The sequence below is a fragment of the Lagopus leucura genome, unplaced genomic scaffold (genome assembly GCF_019238085.1).
Source record: "Lagopus leucura isolate 7727_CA_CO unplaced genomic scaffold, USGS_WTPT01 Super-Scaffold_100001, whole genome shotgun sequence".
In the NCBI taxonomy this organism is placed as follows: Eukaryota; Metazoa; Chordata; class Aves; order Galliformes; family Phasianidae; genus Lagopus; species Lagopus leucura.
In genome coordinates this window covers 99287041-99306115 of record NW_024962262.1, presented here as the reverse complement: position 1 = coordinate 99306115, position 19075 = coordinate 99287041, and the positions used below count along the sequence as shown (strand labels likewise).

Genomic DNA, 19075 nt, shown 5'->3' with positions numbered 1-19075 from the left:
AATTTCAAAAGTTATGAATGTCATGTACAATTCAAGTGAAACTCTTGAAAGAGTTAAAATGGCCTTCTTGTCCTTATTAGGAAAAGCTTTAGAAGTACAGAAATTTCTAGGGTCGGTATTTATATCTTACATCATGTGTGGGCTGAATAGCATCAAGGCAATATTAAAGCCTGCAGGTAAGTAGCAAAGCTGTTCAACAGAAGGACAAACTTAGCTTTTCATACTGATGTGTGGCTTTCGGATAAAATTAAAGAGCAATAAAAGTAGCACCTTTCCCCACACTGTTCTGTATATGAAAAGGAGTCATACTTATTCATTGTAGCAATGCAATGAATAGATACATACATACATACACAGTCACACCCCCACACCTCCCACAGACCCCTACATATGTACGCATTTTTAATCTTCTGCTTGTATGTCAGAGACAACGTAAAAGAAACCTGTGCTTCATCCTGTTTTGACACAACAATTTGAAATATAGTTATGAGCAGAATTGCTTTGAAAACAGTGGGAGGCATGAGGCTTACTGAGAATAAAATTTGCCTCACAATATTCTTGCTGTTGGTGCTGATATGGAGAAAATAGAAGAGCTCAGCTTGGCTCATATATTCTAGATCAATAGCAAGTCCTGATTTTTACTCTGAAAACTGAGTTTGTAAACACATTTTGATCCTGGTTGTCATATTGAATCCTCTTTGTTTTAGGATGATATAAGTAAAACAATGAAGAATAGTACCCTTAGATGTTTTAAGTTGACAATAGGCAAGACTTTCAAATCTGTAGAATTAATTTTCAGTGAGAATAAAGCATGTAAGTGACATGACCTCTTAGAAGTTTTATCTGAAATCACGTAACTTTTTCACAAATTATTCCAGTCTGCCTGACAAATGAAAAATGATGTGCACTATAAACGTGCCTTAACCCCCAGTCAAGTATTAAGGTTTGTATTATGATTAAAATGGAGAAAAAGTCTCATGGAAGTGTCTTTTTAAGGTTGCTTGTTGGCTGCTTGATTCTGGCTCAAAGGAACGTACCCTTCACAACATGGTAACTAACTTTCTACCCAGTGAGCTACCTCTCCTGGAAGGGATGAGCACTGGCCAGGGGGTGCAGAGCCTGGGGCTTAGCTCCAGTGAAGATCATTCTGGGCGGTACAGAGCAGCAATAGAGTCTGTGCTCATCTTCAATGTCATGAACCAACTCCATAGTGAACTACAGAAGGAAAATCTGACAGGTAAATAGACCTCCTCCTCTCGAGGGCAGAGATAGGGTAGCTATACTACCACAAAGTAAGTGATCAGTGGAGAACAGAAGAGGTTTGGGACTTCTTATTCAAGTGTATTCTGTGGTAAAAATCGAATCTTTTAGAAGAAAAGAGGGAACTTTCTTTGGAAATACATCTGTTTTGCAAAAACAAATTAACCAGAGGAGAGTTTGGGAGTTCATTACAGGATTTAAGATGCTTTTTTTGTATCCTGAGTATCCATTGGTTCCATTGGCTGAGGAACCCATCTGGATTATAGTCTGTTTAAAATCTGTGAATCAAAAGGGTCCTTACCTCCCAGGTGAGTACCTTGGCTACTCTGAGGGGTCTTTCTGTGTTTGTTCCCTCTGTACACAGCTCTGGTGAGGTCGCATCTTAAGTACTGTGTTCAGTTTTGGGCCCCTCACTACAAAAAAGACACTGAGGTGCTGGAGTGTGTCCAGAGATGGGCAACAACGCTGTGAGGGGTCTGAAGCAAAAGTCTTATGGAGAGCAGCTGAGGGAGATGGGATTGTTCAGTCTGGAGAAGAGGAGGCTCAGAGGAGACCTAATTGTGCCCTATAATTACCTGAAAAGAGGTTGTGGTGATGTGGGGTCTAGGCTCTTAATTTGGCAGCTAAACCTTAGAACTTTTTTAAAAGATGTAGGTGGTGGAATGAAAGTTTATCCATTTAGAAAGCTTTGCGTTAATCACATCCACGGTTCATAAAATGTTGATATCCAAGGAGATGTGTATTAGGAAAAAAAACGCTTTTTTTGACAGAAGTTAACTTACCAACTTTTGATATAAATGTTTTACTATGAAATATTCCAGAAACAGAAATATTTAAACTAGGTCTATTAAAAGGTCTCAGTGTGTCAGGACACTTGGGTTTTTTTAAATCCAAGGGTTCCCTGTTGCTTTTTTTTTTTTTTTTTTTTTTAAATTTTTTTTGACAAATCTGTGACAGTTAATATGTTCTTGGTGTTATAGAAGTTTTTCTTGATATTTGTTCTTATTCCAGATGTGTTTTCTAAAGTGGAGATGCCCAACCATTATTGCTTGGCTCTGCTGGAGCTGAATGGCATTGGTTTTAGCACAGCAGCATATGAAACCCAGAAACAGGTCATGCAAGCAAAACTAACTGAGATTGAGACCAAGGCTTATCAACTGGCAGGCCATAGTTTCTCCTTGACCAGCCCTGATGACGTTGCAGAGGTATGTGAGAACTCGGATGGGAGGTGGAGTACTTTTCAGAAGATATCCTCCAGGTGTTCTAGCTTACATTGAATGAAAAACTCTCATGGGAAGACTCTGTATGAAGAATTTATTTGTCTGTGCTCATTATGAGCTTGCTGCCTGCAAGGTGCTGTGCATCTTCTGCTTGATAGTGATCGTTATGATTTCTGCTAAGTTCTGCAGAATGAAGGAGGTAGAAATGAAGTGGAAATGAACTTGTTGTCTTGATAGGACCTGGCTCCTCATGAAGCATGAGATCACCTGCCAGTCAAAAAGCTTTTGGATTATTTTGGGTTAATGGTGCAGGGCTAGAATAGCTTTGATGCAACAGCAGTATTTTACATACACTAGATGTGGTATCACATGATCTGAACAAGCTGGGATATTGCTTTTGTCTTTAACACAGACATGAAAGAGAAGATTGTTTTACAAGTTTAGGAAGAATTGCAATCTGTTTTTAAGAATCTGAACATTTGTTTATAGAATGGATTCCTTTTTAAAAAGCTTAAGAAACAGATTTGGATTTGAATTACTAATACTTTTATTTCTGAAGAACATTACTTTCTGTTTTTTATGTATGTTTCGTGTCATCCCAGGAATAGATTAGAAATGCTCTGCATATATTTTCTTCAGATTAGTTCTGTTTGATACACTAATTTCTTTTTGAGGGGCTTGTTATGGAATTTGCAAACAGTGTTCATTAAAGGAAGTTCCAGAAATATTCCACCCATGTTGCAAATGCAGAAGTTTTGTTTTGCAGTATTTGTGTGAGTTAGAACTCCTCAAATAATGCTCAACTCTGATTTTATTCTGCTTCATAGAAAAGGGGAAGAAATATTTCTCTGTTTTCTGCTTGTTTTTCATACAGAAATCTTGTTTGAAATCACATGAAGTATTTTTTTATAGTTTAGTGGAGCTTTACTCTTCTTATTTTGTGGCAGCAAAACTTTTGTGCTAAATAAACTTGTGATAGAGAAACTTCTGTTCCCTTCTCCCAGCGGTGAAATTAAATGCAATACCTGTAAAACAGTGTATAATGCTGCATAGAATGGAAAGTGAAGAACTGCTTTGTATCTGTCAAGCAGTGAGCATGTATTTCATTTTCCAGATTTTGGCAATTTGTTAGAAAAACTATTGTTCTGTGGCCACCTCCTCCAGTGCCAGTATTGTTATGCTGAAGCCTGTTCTCCACTAACACTGCTTTTCTTCACTGATGTTCTTCCCATTTTTAGTCTTCTTAATTCCATGTTTTATGCTCACTTAATTAAGTATCCATCTTTTACTTTTACTTTTACTACCATCAAGTAGTAAACTCACTTAATGGATGGAGTTAATTACCTTTCCTAAAAACATACATCTGAACTCAAACTTACAGTACTTAGAAAATGATATTTTAGATTGCATTTTGTAGTTAATTAAAATAAGGAGAGATGACTTTGATAGCATAGATTTTTAATCAGCTTTTTAATTACTTGGGGCTTTCCTGCTATCCTCTGGCTGTAATAAGCTGTTCAAGTGCTGCATTCTCCTAGGAGTAGCGTGCAGAAACTGATCTGAGATGCTGGCCTTTTTCAGGTTTTGTTCCTAGAGTTGAAGTTGCCACAAAATGGAGATATGAAAGCTCAAGGGAACAAGAAAACTCTGGGTTACACCAGAAGAACAACTATTAAAGGAAACCGGGTTAGGTTGAGCAAGCAGTTCAGTACGACCAAGGTACAGTAAAGTCTGGTTCTAATCTGAAATTGTCTGAAAAATTCTTACTTCACACATGTACTGTTGGAATTAGATATGTTGATTGAGACAAAAGTAAACTTTTTCTTGCCTTTTATTCCTCCAGTTACCACTGGAAATTTAAATTTGGCTTCTCATTTAGCAGAGCTGTTAACTCCTCCTAATCTTCTAAAGCACAATTTTAGTGAGGACCTAATAGTTTCAATGAGAATAGTCAGGCAGAATTTGAATCAAGACCAAAATAGTTAATAATTTTGTAAAGCCAATAGTAAAAGAGTCTTTCAACATAAGCTTGAAAGGCACTTAAATATCACGGTGATTAAATACAGTATCTTCCCTACCAGCTAATGCCCAGTCTACATTTGGTGCTTCACAGAATTTGTCTTCAGAATGGTTGATGTTATGGCATGTTGAATTTAGTAGTTCAAAAGCTTGTATGTATGTGAAGGTGATCAACATGCTGAGCAGGTGCTAGACACTGTGCAGCTGCAATAATATCAACTTCTGCAGGCTAATAGGTGCTCTTGTCAGACAAGTGATGCAGGCTAACACCTATGTTCCCCGTTTTCAGTACTCATTAACGTGTTGTTGTGTCCCCTTGTTCAGAGTAGTCAGTGACTGGAAAGCAAATATTTAAATCTTTAAAGATCTTTAAAACTTAAGTAGCAGTGAAGAATTAAGTATTCTCGTGGTGGAAGAACTGAGAAGCAAAAGCACAGTGAGGATTCCCTCCTTTTGTGATGTAAAAGGCAGAGGCAATAACAGCCTGCTGCATACAAAAAATGCTGTACTGGAGAAATATTTGCATGACATTATCTTTTGATTTTGGTCCCTTCATTGCTAGTGATGAACTTTGCCTTTCAAGGAGCATGGTCAAGAGCTTCATTGTGTTCCTAGCATGAAAATAGGAAGCAATCATAGAATGCATTGAGTTGGAAGGGACCTTTAAAAGTCATCTAGTTCCAACACCTACCATGGGCAAGCCTGCCCACCTCCAACAGGGAGGTAAATACACAAGTAAATGGAAGAGAATCATTAACACTATGCAAGAGGAGGCAACATAGAGGACTCATGGCAAGCGATGCTTTTTTGCTCATTTCAGGTGCAGACCAATAATGGTGGATGTGTGGATGTAAGAAGACCAAAGAGACGTCATTGCCTTGCTTGTGTCTTTTGGTGTTTTCATTGTTCTGGTGTAGACAGTATAAGTAGAAGAGATATCCATTTGATTTACAGTTAGTGACACTGGAAGCTCACTGATGGAGATACTTCTTCCCACAAAGCTGCAAGACAAAGCTTTATAAATAAAGCTTTTAAGGCAATTAATTACAACTGTGTTTCTCTCCACTAAGGATGTTTTGGAGAAATTAAAGACACTTCACCCGTTGCCAGGGCTCATACTGGAATGGAGAAGAATCAACAATGCCATTTCTAAAGTGGTGTTTCCACTACAGAGGGAAAAACGATTCAATTCTGCTCTAGGAATGGAAAGGATATATCCAGTGTCACAAACTCACACAGCTACAGGTAAAGAAATGTCTGCAAAATCCTTCCTTGTTATTGAATTTTGACAGCTTTTCTGTGGGGAAAAGAGTAAAGAAATCAAGCTTGTGCTTTCTTTCAAACCAAATGAGAATACGTAAATATCTGTTTCACGTTAATCTGTCCTGTAAGTCCAAATGTGTTAAAATATGAGGTTTACTCCAAAAGTAACACCTCCTGTTTTATTATGTTGGCCCACAATGTCAGAGTTGGATGTTGGCAGTATGGCAGTAGAGGCTGAACCTTCCCACCAGTATTCCATTATACGTTGTTACTGCATGACAGATGGCAGCAGAGGGGCAGTCTGATGAAATGGCAACTGACGTGGAAGCATGTATGAAGCAAGGGTATGTAACATGAGTCCTCCGTATGGAAAAAAATGGCATCCATCAACATTCATTGATGTTTGCTGAATGTTTATGGAGACCAAACAGTGGGTGTGAGCACAGTGAGGAAGTGGGTAGTGCATTTCAACAGTGGCAACAGTGACAGTAAGTCACCTCTGTTGGTGCAGATTTTTACAAGCATGGTATGCAGGCTCTTGTTCATTGATAATAAAAATACATAGCTAATTATGGTTACTATGTTGAAAAATGGTGTGTTGTAGCTGAGAATTTTCTCTACCAAATAGTGTTAATGCACTCTTTGCATCTGTTGTAGTTTCCATGAAAATAAATAGGAGGCATTACTTTTGGAGAGACCTACATAGATGTAATTGTCCTGTGAGAAGTATAATTTATTTCTGGCTTATTATCTTGCAAATCTCTGACCCCAGAACAGATTCTGAATCTTGGAATTTCCTGTTAGCTATAAGAAAATGTTGCACAGGAACCAGCTTAATTAGCATGAGCTCATTAATCATAAATTATTTTTCTTTTTCTTCAGTTTTCTTTTTTATTTTTTTCTTTTCCCCAAAACACTTGGCAATTGTGTTTTGCACTATAATGCAAAACCAATTGGAGAGATTGGTGTGTTCCCAATTGGAGAGCTTCTTTTTGGACTCTTATTTAATTATACCTCATCTTCCTTCTCAGGTCGAGTAAGTTTTGCAGAGCCAAATATCCAGAATGTGCCAAGAGATTTTGAGATTGAAATGCCAATTGTAGTTGAAGAAAGCCCACCCTTCAGAACCCATAGAGGTGTTTATTCTTGTGCTGTTTCCAGGGTCAGGTAAGGAGGATCTTGGCAAAGTTTGTGTTTACTCCCCTGATCCAAATGTGGTTGAGTTGTGATTTTTTTTTTCTGTCTTTGCCTGTGGCTGCTGTCATTGTCAATGTGACTAATTTCTCAGTGTTTCCCTTACACTTTCAGGGGAATAAATACCAAAAATGCTCGATTCAGAAGTATAAATAAGAAAAAAATCAGTGACATGTGAAAGATATAATAATACTGATAGCACGTGGCCTCATGTAGTTACTTTTTATAGTCATTTATGAATCTCAGCAGCAATCAGACTAGTGTTATACATGCTACTGTTGGATGGAAAGTGTGAGTCTGAAGAGTAACTAACTGGTTAGGATCTGTTTTAACTTTCTAAAAGCTGTGCTGAAGAGGGGTGGGATATTGTGGAAGAAGAAGAAGAGAGGTCAACCATTTTATGCTGTACATCTCCCTGTGTCAGGGAACACGGATATACATTTTTGTTCTTTGTTAGTAATTTCATGTGTGATAAAGATATCAGCCTTCAAAAGCACCTAGGCTTTTGAAAGTGTATGGCTGCAAAGCAAGATTTCTGAATCTATTTTTTTAATCTAAGAACCCTATTCACTGGCATATAATGATGTCAAAATTAGAAGTGTGTGTAAGTCTATGTGAGTAGCAAAGTTGACTTTTGGCAGCCAGCTACTGAGCCCAGGGACTTCATACTTGGTGGTGAGATTCTGTCCTTTCAGTTTCTTTTCTTCTTCCACTCAAATTCTTGTCATATATATGTCACCTGAGTGGCTTTTATCATCTTTCTCGCACAGAAAGATGTGAGAATTTTCAGAAATTTTCTGGCTCTTCTCTCTTTCTTTTCTTACCATGTGTATTATATCCTTGTGCCTTGAGTAGATCAGAGGAAGAGAGCCCAGAAGTAACAGAATCTTCACAATGCCTCTTCTCTAGAAAAAGAACCAGACCAAGCCATGGAGGCAGAAGCACTGTCTTGACAAACAGCAATGCTTGGCAGTGCTTGGGCTTGCAGTAGCTTAGCTGGACAGTTGTAGAGGGGGCTGGGTTCTGTAGAGAAGCAGATTGTTGAAGGAATGGAGTCCTTGCTAAACTTTGAGAAAGGCCTGCTTTTTAGGCAAGTTTCTACATTCCTTTATCAAGTCATTGTGTTGGGAAGATGCACAATCACAGACTGCTGGCACAAAAGAGATTGTCTTGTAGTCCAAATATGATAGGCCTCCTGAACTTGAATCCAAACTGTCTGTAATTACTGTGCTTGGTTCTCTCTTTCATCTTGCTCTAAGAATCTTCTGACCAAAGGAATATAACGAAATTAGATAGTGATAAAAACCATTACTCATTTAAAGAAGTTGGGAACTTCCATTCAACAGCATCATACAACCTGTTTTCCATGATTTTTATGCAGTCCTTCATCTTGATCCCTGCCATCTCTGAAAAGATAAGGAATAAGAAGAAAAGGGAGTGCCCAAAGGAAGAGCAGATGATGTCTTCCACACTTTGCTCTCCTGGAATTAGCTAGAATCTCACAGTCCCTAACCCAAGTTTCAAAGGTTAATTAAGGGCTTTGACTGGACTTCTAGTGTAGAACATAATCAACTGGCTGGCAGGCTGGTGACTGATGGAAGAAGAGTCACAGTTGTGCACTCTAAATGTCACAGTTGTGTTTAGTTGCTGCACTGATGGATACAATTCCATCTGCAGCTGCAGATAGGCAGGACTTTGGGGCAAGGAGACTGAAGCAAACCTTGAGAGAAAGAAAATAAGGTTGCCTTGGGGTCCATGTATTGCTCAGTCCTTAGCGAGGAAATGTACTGTATGTCATAAGCATGTCATCTGCAACTTCAGCTCTATTTTTAAAGGCCTATGTCTGTGTGCACTCATACACTCATGGTGCTAGGGTGGGGGAGTTGATTCTTTATCAACAATCGGGTAGCATAGATGTTCCACTTAAGAGACCAGTACTAATAAAAGACCTGGCACTCAGGCTGGAATACTGAATTTCCAAGATTCCTGTAGAGTGTCTTTGCTTTGTTTCTGGAATGCATTTATCACAGATCTGGAACTTTTAATCTTTCCTGTTTTGGAGTGGAATCACCCAATTTCTGAACCGAACTCTGAATGTAATAGGAATAATTACTTCTAAATCTGCTCTGTAAATCCATTCGGTTGTGCATATGGCCTCTGGCTAATTCTCCCATAGTCAATTTTTTTTATGGATTGGGGAATAGAAGTTACTGTCTTGTTTGCATGCATGGCTTCTTTGTGGCAAAAATGATTATGCATCTTTCAGTGTTTTAGAAATTGGTGAAGAAAAGTGATTCTTTGTCTCCACAGAGGTAGAAAGCATTCCAGTGTTTTGCCTAATGGTGTAAATGCTTGGGCTGAAGACAGAGCTGAAGGAAGAGGAATCCCGTTTTCAGTTAGCATGCGGCATGCCTTTGTTCCCTTCCCAGGTAACACTCAGATCCCTCTCTGTGCAAGCTATTTGTTAAGAATGTAATTAACAAAAACATCCTAGATCTGATGAAGAGTTAAGAACTGCTGACAGTACATATCTGAGTAGCCTCCTTGGGAAACAAATGCAGTTGGTAGCATGGTCTCAAAATTACTCACAGGAAGGCTGTAAAGGAGAATATTTCAACTCAGTAAAATATTCTAATGTTATAAATCAAATGTTCACACCTTCATTCTCTCTTTAAGAATACATATTTTGTGAGGAGTTATATTTACAGAGCTTTTAATACACAAATTGCACTCTGTCTATAGAGCTCTTAATACACACTGTATCTAGCATTCTGTATTCTAATGCCTGTTTTCACACTGCCCTGGCTCAATACAAGCCTGCTGGTCTGGTCTCTGTGTTGGGCATTCCCATCAGGTGCTAGATTTGTACACAAGCACCTGGACAGATAACTGTCTGGGTACATTTGATGGATTTTAGATATTATTAGGTTTGATTTTATTTCTACTGTTGACAAGTAGAACTTTTACCAGATGCAAAAGTGATTCCTGAAAGTATTCACAAAAAAACAGAGTCTGAAGTTGCATAGAAACAGCTGCATATAACTTCCACTGCAGAAGGTGCAACTACCTAAGAAGCATCAGTCCTTTTCACTGTGGTTAGCCTCTGTGAGATAAGCTGCAAATGAAAGAAAGTTCTGTGGTTTAGTAGCACGTGCCCACACGGACATAAATTATGTCAACAGTCAAGAAGATGCAATTCAAACCTTCTGTTTCTCAGGAGATGGAGAGTTGTGTGGTTGGAATGTTGTTGGAGTAATATATAAAATGATGACTTGTCCTAATTTGTTGACTTCAGGTGGCTTTATCTTGGCTGCTGATTATTGTCAGCTTGAATTGAGGATCCTTGCCCATTTGTCTCGTGACTGTCGACTCATTGAGGCCTTGAACAGGGGTACTGACATCTTTAAGAGCATCGCAGCAGAATGGAAGATGATTGATTCTGAAGCTGTTGGAGACAGCACCAGGCAACAAGCTAAGCAGGTATATTTCAGGGAAAAAAAAAAAAAGATCAGCTTTCTGGGAAGAAAGGTTTGGTGTTCAAAACATTGGGAGTCACAGGAATGTCATTTGCAGTTAGAGTTTGGCTGTGACTGTTCAGCAATTGCTTTGTAAGTCCTCCTGCTTTCAGTAAGTTTCAGCTGGAACTTCTGAGTTTTAGGGGATAAGAGTGGAGAAATGGAGAATAAATGGCTGCACTTAGAGGTCATCTCTGTTCCTGAATCCTTGCCCTTGTTATGATACACTTGCCTTCCAGTGAATCGCATTTTGTTTTGGCTTATTCTTCTCTGCATGGCTCACCACATTATTATGGTTCTTTGCCCTGTCCTCTGGCAGATTTGCTATGGAATCATCTATGGAATAGGAGCAAAATCTTTAGGCGAGCAGATGGGCATTGATGACAATGAAGCTGCCAATTACATCGAATCCTTCAAATCAAGATACACAGGTTAGGATAAGACTATTTGGGAGATCTTTGTTTTTTTTTCTTTTTTGTTTTGTTTGTTGTTTTTCTGTTTCTAAATTCCCTTCACTTCATGTCTCTTCAAATCCTGAATTCATCTTTGCTCTCTCACTCCTCCAATTTTTTTTTTGAAAAAGCTTTTCATTTTGCAGAAGTCCAGTCTATGAACAGACCAGTTTGGTACTCCATAACATTTTACTCTACTCTCATATTGTATTTGTCCTGAGAGCACCACTGTCTGGTTATTACATTTATCAGCCCCAGGGATTAATTTTAAAGGTCTCAACTTTATGAATAAGAAATACTCTTTTCTTTATTAAAACATACAGTTTTAAGGGATGTGTAATGGATTTCAGATCACATTTATAATTTTTAAATGTAAATAGTAGTCTCTTCTATTTTTGTCTTCTGATTTCTTTGAACTTTTAGCTGTTGTGCTTGTAACTATTACATTCTTATCCAGTTGTTCAGAGTAGTTCTTCCATACTTAGAAATGGAGCAATGTCTTTTTACGAAGCAGCACATATATTTATAGGAAAGCTATAGAAAGAATAGGGCTACAATCAGAAAATGAATGCAGGGCAACTGGGAGGAACTATCTCTAATCATAAAACTTAGAAATGAACAAGTAAGGTATATTTTCAAGGTTTGGGGTTTGTTTCTTTAGGAGACAAATGCTGAGTCTGTTTAGTCTTCAGTAATTTCTGGATAGTCTGTCCTTCAAAGACTGTTAGAAATGACTTCCTGTGCCCTTCCCTTCCCAATGTACGTGCAATCGCAATTGCAACGTACAAACACCATATATTGTAATTTCAATTCCCATGAATTTTCACTTCTGTATATCGCTGTTGGTAAATTACGTACCAGATTGGTTGGCTACTGCTGCCAGTCTTGATCTTGAACAACTCCTTTTATGTTTTGTATTTTGAAAGCCTTGAAAAGTAATTGAAGTTAACTTTTTCCAGTTCAGTGCAGTTGTTACTTGAACTTGCAGTGAAAGGGGCTCTTCTGTGTCTCATCTTTCTTTGACCTAAATTTATTTTTAACACCTTTGATGGATTGACTCCTTCCTTTGCAGAGCACAGGTGGGTGAGCTTTTCATCCTAGAATCTGAAGTGACAGTCTGAAGTAAGCCAACCTGAGTCATCAAGAGCTCTGACTTCTGCTTTCAACTTACCCTCTTTCTGCTGCTTATCTTTCCAATGTTGCTCCAGGTCCTGACCTCTCCATTACCAATAGTGTGTACATGATCCTCTGTGTCTGGCCACCGTACAGAAATTACTTCCTACCTCCTTAGGCACAGCCAGATATCCTGGCACTATGCCTTCTTTTATACCTCATAAGCATTTATAAGTTTCCCAGCAGAGCTTGAGAATAGGCTGAATAAGTGATCGTGTGCTTTGTCTCCTTCACTGACAGGGTCTAAAGGAAATGTAAAATGTGTGGCTTGAGTTTCCCAGACAGTCTTTATTTACACCAGTGAGGAATCAGTGTAAAGCATCAGTTGTCTTAGTCAAGATTAAGATTACTTTAAGATTTGAATTAATCAACTTATCTTAATGAAAACTTTCTCTTCCTTTTACAGGTATTCAGAAATTCTTGCAGGAAACAGTAAGGAACTGCAGAAGAGATGGGTTTGTGCAGACCATACTGGGAAGACGGAGATACCTGCCAGCTATCAGAGATTCAAATCCCTACAGTAAAGCTCATGTAAGTTGGGTGCAGTACTTTCTCCTTTTTTGGTGTTAAATTCCTCCAGATTATCCATAGCTGTGTTCTAAAGGGTCTGTGAGCCATTTTGGTTGCAACTTCCCCTTGTCACTTACTTCATTGTTCCCCCAGTTCTTCTGCAAATAACAAAGCTTTTGTCATGATCTGTTTGACGTAAGTCTTGTGTTACTGGGTGTGCAGCTGTCATCACTGTGTCTCACTTCAGAACTCCCACGTTGGAAACGGAGTGAGTAATTTATTGATATAAGTGGACATGATTTTAAAAAGCCTCCACATTGTGATGCATTTTAACTCTTCAGGCTGTGCTGTTCCCACTCAGCAGTCTTTGTGTGTTACATGCTTTCATCAGTTGAAGAAAGGGGATTAAAAGTCCTACATTTTGGGGCATTTGTTCCTTTTATTGTGTACTTTCAAAGGAAAATTGCCCTGATTTGTTAGATAAATATTTACTTGTATATGCCTACATATTGGTGTTATTTTTTTCAAGGTCATTTTGGACACGTCTGTCATAGGCTCTGTACTTCAGTAAGAGTGATTGACTTCCTGGAGAGGTGTTGGCATTTCAGTGGGGAGGAAGCACTTCTCAGTAGGAAGCTGAGTCAGGTTGTGTGGAATTAAAGATTTGAGTGGAACAAGAACAGGGTGTGGGAGTTCGTACTTTAGGTAGTTGAAAGTGAAACCTGGAGATGTTTAAAACTTTTATTTGAGATTATTTGGCTATTTAAACTGAAGGGATCTTCAGTGTGAAGCTTTGTGGAGGTACTCTCTGTTCAACTTTGATTTATTCTTTAAAATCTTACTAAAGATCAATTAATGCATTATCTTCCCTTTTATTTCAGCTTCCTCATTACTTTTTGACACATCTCAGTTCGAAGCTGAGAGACAGAGAAGAATTTACAAATACACTTTTCTTGTTGGAGGAGGGGACTGATGGAGTTGCCTTGTGTGGAAAACCTGCCATTGTATGATAGTGCAGTTTGGTGTGGTTTTGCACAGCTGTGATGGGGCAGTTAGGGGCTAGTGTAGTAAAACTGATTGTTGGTAAAACTGATTTGCCTTGTGGCCAAAAAGGCCAATGGCTTACTGGGGTGCATTAAAAAGAGCGTGGCCAGCAGGTCAAAGGAGGTGATCCTCCCCCTCTACTCTGCCCTGGTAAGACCTCATCTGGAGTACTGCGTCCAGTTCTGGGCTCCCCAGTACAAAAAAGACAGGGATCTCTTGGAAAGAGTCCAGCGGAGGGCCACGAAGATGGTGAAGGGCCTGGAGCATCTCTCCTATGAGGAAAGGCTGAGTGAACTGGGTCTGTTCAGCCTTGAGAAAAGAAGACTGAGAGGGGACCTGATCCAGGTCTATAAATATCTAAGGTGTGGGGGGCAGAATGGCAAGGACGGACTCTTTTCAGTGGTGAGTGGAGACAGGACAAGGGGAAATGGCCAGAAACTGCAGCATAGGAAGTTCCGCACAAACATGCGCAAGAACTTCTTTACAGTGAGGGTGACGGAGCACTGGAACAGGCTGCCCAGGGAGGTGGTGGAGTCTCCTTCTCTGGAGATGTTCAAGACCTGCCTGGATGACTACCTGTGCTACCTGCTGTAGGGAACCTGCTTTGGCAGGGGGGTTGGACTCGATGATCTCTGGAGGTCCCTTCCAACCCCTACAATTCTGTGATTCTGTTATCCATTCCTGATAAATAGTTTTGATAGATAGTTTTGAAGATAGGCATGGTGCTTCGATTATCTGGGAGACTTTCCGGCTCTTACGAAAGCTCATAACCATGTGTGCTATCATTCTCCCTCTCGTGGCATGTGACTTTTCAGGTTATTGCCCCTGATACCAGCAATGCATTTTAAATGTGTGTAATATACTGCTCTTCTCAGTCAGCTGGAGAAGTACTGTGCAGGAAGTTGGTTTATAATGTCTCAGGTAGGTATACTGAACTCTGGAGGTTTTACTGTGCCTGGACTTGGCCATACGCTTATTATTTTTTAATGAAGTACACGTGGCATTTATTTTTTTGGGGGGGTTTTGAGAAAAAGTATTTTTGTTCAGGCAGAGCGCCAGGCTGTGAACACAACTGTTCAGGGATCTGCTGCTGACATTGTCAAAACAGCCACTGTGAACATCCAGAGACGTTTGGAAGCTCTCTCTTCTGTGACCAAGTCCCATGGACATCGGGAGAACTCATTCCAAAGAGATAAGACAGGTATATGCACCTCTTCCTTGCACTCTGAAGTAAAACTTCTCTGATAGTAATGAGAAAAAATAAGTGTCTGTAAAATCTTTGGGGCTTTGTCTTAGGGGGGACACAAATTTTATTTCCTGACAGTAGTACGAATGTGCTCAATAAGCAAAGGAGTTGTAAGGAATGAGAGAGAATGTCTGTTCAACAGACATAGTAAAGAAAATGCTGTGATTATATTAGAAACTCTATTTTGCCTCAAAGTAGATGTTGCAAATTCTGTTGCTGCTACAGATTTGTTGAAAAGTAGGAAGAAGAGACTGAGCAGATACACAGGCTTCAAAAGCTGTGAAAAGATAGAGTGAAATAACTTCTAGTTCCACAAATATATATATATATATACTTCATTAGTTAGAATTAAGTTCAGAATTTGCTGACCTTTGATGTACGGAGGCTCCACGATGGTGGTACAATGAAGCAATTATCAGCATAAATTTCTTCTGGCTGCAGATAGCAAAGCTATGCTGGGGTACCCATTCCCAGAGAAGTGCTATGAGGACTTCCTGTGTATAATGTAGACAGCGTTTTGTTCATCTATCATATATTTTTAGAAAGAAATAAGGGATAGAATGCTGTGTTTCATCGATAGCTCTGTGCTTCAGCCTGAAGCGTGAAGCTGTCTTAATGTGAATAATGATTTTTGAACATGAGAAGGAAAACAAAATAATTAATTCTCAAATCTCTCAAAATCTCAAGGAGCTTTGTTTTAGGGAGGCAAATTTCAGAGATTTGCTATGGACAGTTGGCATGCATCTACAGCAACTTACCTCTCCAGAGGCAGAAGCTTTGGTCTTTGGTCACCAAGGAGAATAAGTAGGAGGGAGAGTAGATTCCTTTGAGACAGTTTTTGCTTCTTCATAACACAAGCTACCTCAAGAACTTGGAAGAATTCCCTTTGAGCAAGTTGTAGGTGCCTCTCCCTTTAGAGATGCACGCTGTGTCAGGTGGCTTCTTGAAGCAGCTATGTTGAGTGTGAGGTTTATGTGAGGAACAAGCAGTGAAACCCTTAATGCAGTTGTGAGCTCCAGTCCTCCTTTAGCTAACCTGCAAAGCAAGTAACTTTTGAGTGTGTGTTAGGATTTTTGTTTGTATGCATTCAACTTTTGCCATGGAACTGTTACTTGTGGTGAGTAAGAATCATAGAATGGCTTGGATTGGAAGGGACCCCAAGGATCATCAAATTCTGACCCTCCCCCTCCACAGGCAGGGCCAACAGTCTCCAGATCTGGTACCAGACCAGGTTTCCCAGGGCCCCATTCAACTCGGCATGGAGCATCCATAGCCTCCCCGAGCAGCCCGTTCCAGCACCTCACCACTCTGTGAAGAACTTCCCCCTGATATCTAATCTAAACCTTGAGGCTTAAAACTATTCCCCATTCGGTATCTGAGTAAAAAGAATTGATTCCTCTCCTTTTAATCTCCTGTTACATACTGGAAGGCTGCAATGAGGTCTCTGACTAAGCCTGGAGAAGCTCCCTCAGCCTGTCTTTGCAGGAGAGGTGCTCCAGCCCTCTGATCATCCTTGTGGCTCTTCTCTGGACCCTTTCCAACAGCTCCATATCTTTCCTGTGCTGGGGGTCCCAGACCTCTATGCAGTACTCCAGATGAGGCCTCACAAGGGCAGAGGGACAAGCACCTCCCTGTCCCTGCTGGTTACTCCTGTTCTGGTGAAGCCCAGGATACTATTGGCCTTCCAAGCTGCTGGCTCATGTTCAGTTTTTCATTCACCAGAACCCCCAAGTCCTTCTCTGCAGGGCTACTCTCAAGGAGTTCTCCCAGTCTGAATACATATCTGGAATTACTCCGACTGAAGTGCAGAACCTTGTACTTTGCTATGTTGAACCTCATTTGGTTCGCATGGGCCCACCTTTTGAGTTGGCTGAGGTCCCTCTGAATGGCATCCCTTCCTTCTAACATGTCAACCACACCACTCAGCTTCTTGTCACTGGCAAACTTGCTGAGGGTGCTCTTGAACCCGTAAAGGGCCCACAAGGTCCGTGAGGATCATATTTTTTTTTTGGTCAGCTGTTTACCAGCTAATTCAAAAACTGCTTTTTAATTTTTATTATCATTTTTAATCAGAAGTAGTAGTTACTGTTTCAGATAATTGCATTTAGGTGGAGATTACTGTGTTTTTAAACTAGCCATTAAAATTATTTTGGGAAAACCCAGGATCCTAATTCATTGTCAGAGAGAACATTATAGACAACTTCTGATTAAACTCGGCATGATTTTGTTTAAAATTGACTTTTAAAGCAGATGGTTCAGGAGACACAACTGTCTCTTGTTTCTGTTCTGATTCACATCTTTGCAAATTAAGGCTGAAATGTTTGTATTTAAAACGCTTTTCGTTTTACATTTTTTTTTGCCTCAGTAGGTAAACAAATATTGACAGGATAGAAAAGTTTTCTGGTTTTATCCATTGACATGGGATTTTTCATTTTCATTGTATTCTTTTTCATAGCATTAGGAAAGTGTGAAAGTTTTTTTGGTTGCAAAACCATGCTTCTGTTTGGTGGTATCTAACAAACTGTGCTCTTCACCTATGTAGGAAGGCTGTCAAGGAAGAGAAACAGAGAGATGTTGCATCCCATCAGTGGAGGTTTCTTTATCCTTCAGCTCCATGATGAGCTCCTCTATGAAGTTGCAGAAGATGATGTGATCCAGGTAGGGCTGTGCAGTTGATTTTTTAGCTATCTACAGCATTAGGATGTTTATACAAGCCTTAATTAAGATGGATCTTCTCTTGATGTGTGCTAAAGGGCCTGTGAAAGAAATATTAAATTGGTTGAAAAATTACATTTATATTCTTAATTCCTTTACTTTCAGACTTGAACCATCCCTGTGACGGAAGTTCATAGCTTCTTTTCCAGTGCCTGTTGGAGCAGTTCTTCCAGTTTCTCCTCAAGACATGAGTGAAATAGCTTAGTACTATTGATAGCTGCAGGGGAAAGTATCATTTGGAAATTCCTAAGTTTGCATGTATTTTTGCCTCTTTATCTTTATTCTCTTTATCTTCTGCTGCCTAACTCAGTGCATGTAGTACATACCACTGTAGTTTGTATCCTATGTAGGGAAAGGAGATGTCTGCATTTGGTACTCTTTCCTCATCCCTGCATACCCATCTTTCTGGCAGTGTTGTTAGGGGTAGCAGTATGGTAGATACAACGAATGTGCTGCATGGATTTAAGGTACTTTTCATGTGCATAAATGTTTGTGTATGCTCTTCTCCTGCTCAGGAGCTCCTGTGCCTCTGCATTCTGGTGTCTGACAGCTCTCAGCAGTAAGCCTCTCAGCTGCGTGCTGGCAGCAAAGTGTTTGCCCAACTCCTGAGCACAAATCCAGGAAGGCTCCCAGGATGTGCTCCTGCATCTTTGGGGTGTCCTCCTGTTTAAGTTCTGCCCATATGCATTCCAAACGACAGAAGACCACGTCCCAGTAGCAAGCAGAGACAGCAGTAGTGATGAATCTGAGCAATATTTTTCAAATTTCTTAAAACAAAATGTTTAATATTATTCTCTTGAATCCCAGATTCTGTTTGTTTTACCAGCTCTAATCGGACATCTGCTTCTTCAGTCCAGGCAGGAGGTCACAGATATTAAATGGGTCCTAATTTACATTTTGTAGAGAACTGAAAACTCTCTAGAGTATAGGCCTTAATGCCTTTAGACACTGAATTCAAGTTACCACGGTATCCCCAGCAGAACTGGGGCGATGTGCAAGGATTTTCATATTATTTATTTACACTTATTTACTGTTTTATATTTTTTCAATAACAGCCTTCAGTTCCAGTGCAATTATTAGTAGTTTCTGATCTCTGAAGGAAATTAGAGAATTGATTCTCTGGCAATCAAATAGAACAATGCATGTCATGTACCCAAGGCATATTTCCCAGACTTTCCATTTGTGTTACTGATTGAGCTTGCAAGTTTTTCAAGGATTTCCTTCTACCAAAATGACAATATGCTTCCTGTCCTTTCACTTAATTGTTTGTAGGGCCAGAAAGAACCCTTTATGTGATAATGCTGCCTGCTTTCAAATGCACCATTAGAATTTTCCTACAGTGAAATGATACAGGCTGGGAAGGATCTCTTTAAATCCACCCCACTCAAGCCCTTACTCAAAGTAGGGTCTGAATTAATAAGTCCTTTTCATAGAATCATAGAGTCATATAACCATTATGGTTGG

The 19075-nt window shown here is 39.6% G+C and overlaps 1 protein-coding gene across 1 annotated transcript in view; it reads left to right on the top strand.

Annotated features, from left to right (window-relative positions):
• POLQ (DNA polymerase theta) overlaps positions 1 to 19075 on the top strand; it is a 55815-nt gene that overhangs the window by 33840 nt on the left and 2900 nt on the right. The window contains exons 20-30 of the mRNA XM_042867893.1: positions 997 to 1237; positions 2272 to 2465; positions 4062 to 4199; positions 5570 to 5744; positions 6794 to 6929; positions 9267 to 9385; positions 10252 to 10436; positions 10791 to 10902; positions 12503 to 12627; positions 14698 to 14851; positions 17439 to 17554. Of these exons, the coding sequence (XP_042723827.1) occupies positions 997 to 1237; positions 2272 to 2465; positions 4062 to 4199; positions 5570 to 5744; positions 6794 to 6929; positions 9267 to 9385; positions 10252 to 10436; positions 10791 to 10902; positions 12503 to 12627; positions 14698 to 14851; positions 17439 to 17554 (1695 nt within the window). The remainder of the gene's footprint in view (positions 1 to 996; positions 1238 to 2271; positions 2466 to 4061; positions 4200 to 5569; positions 5745 to 6793; positions 6930 to 9266; positions 9386 to 10251; positions 10437 to 10790; positions 10903 to 12502; positions 12628 to 14697; positions 14852 to 17438; positions 17555 to 19075) is intronic.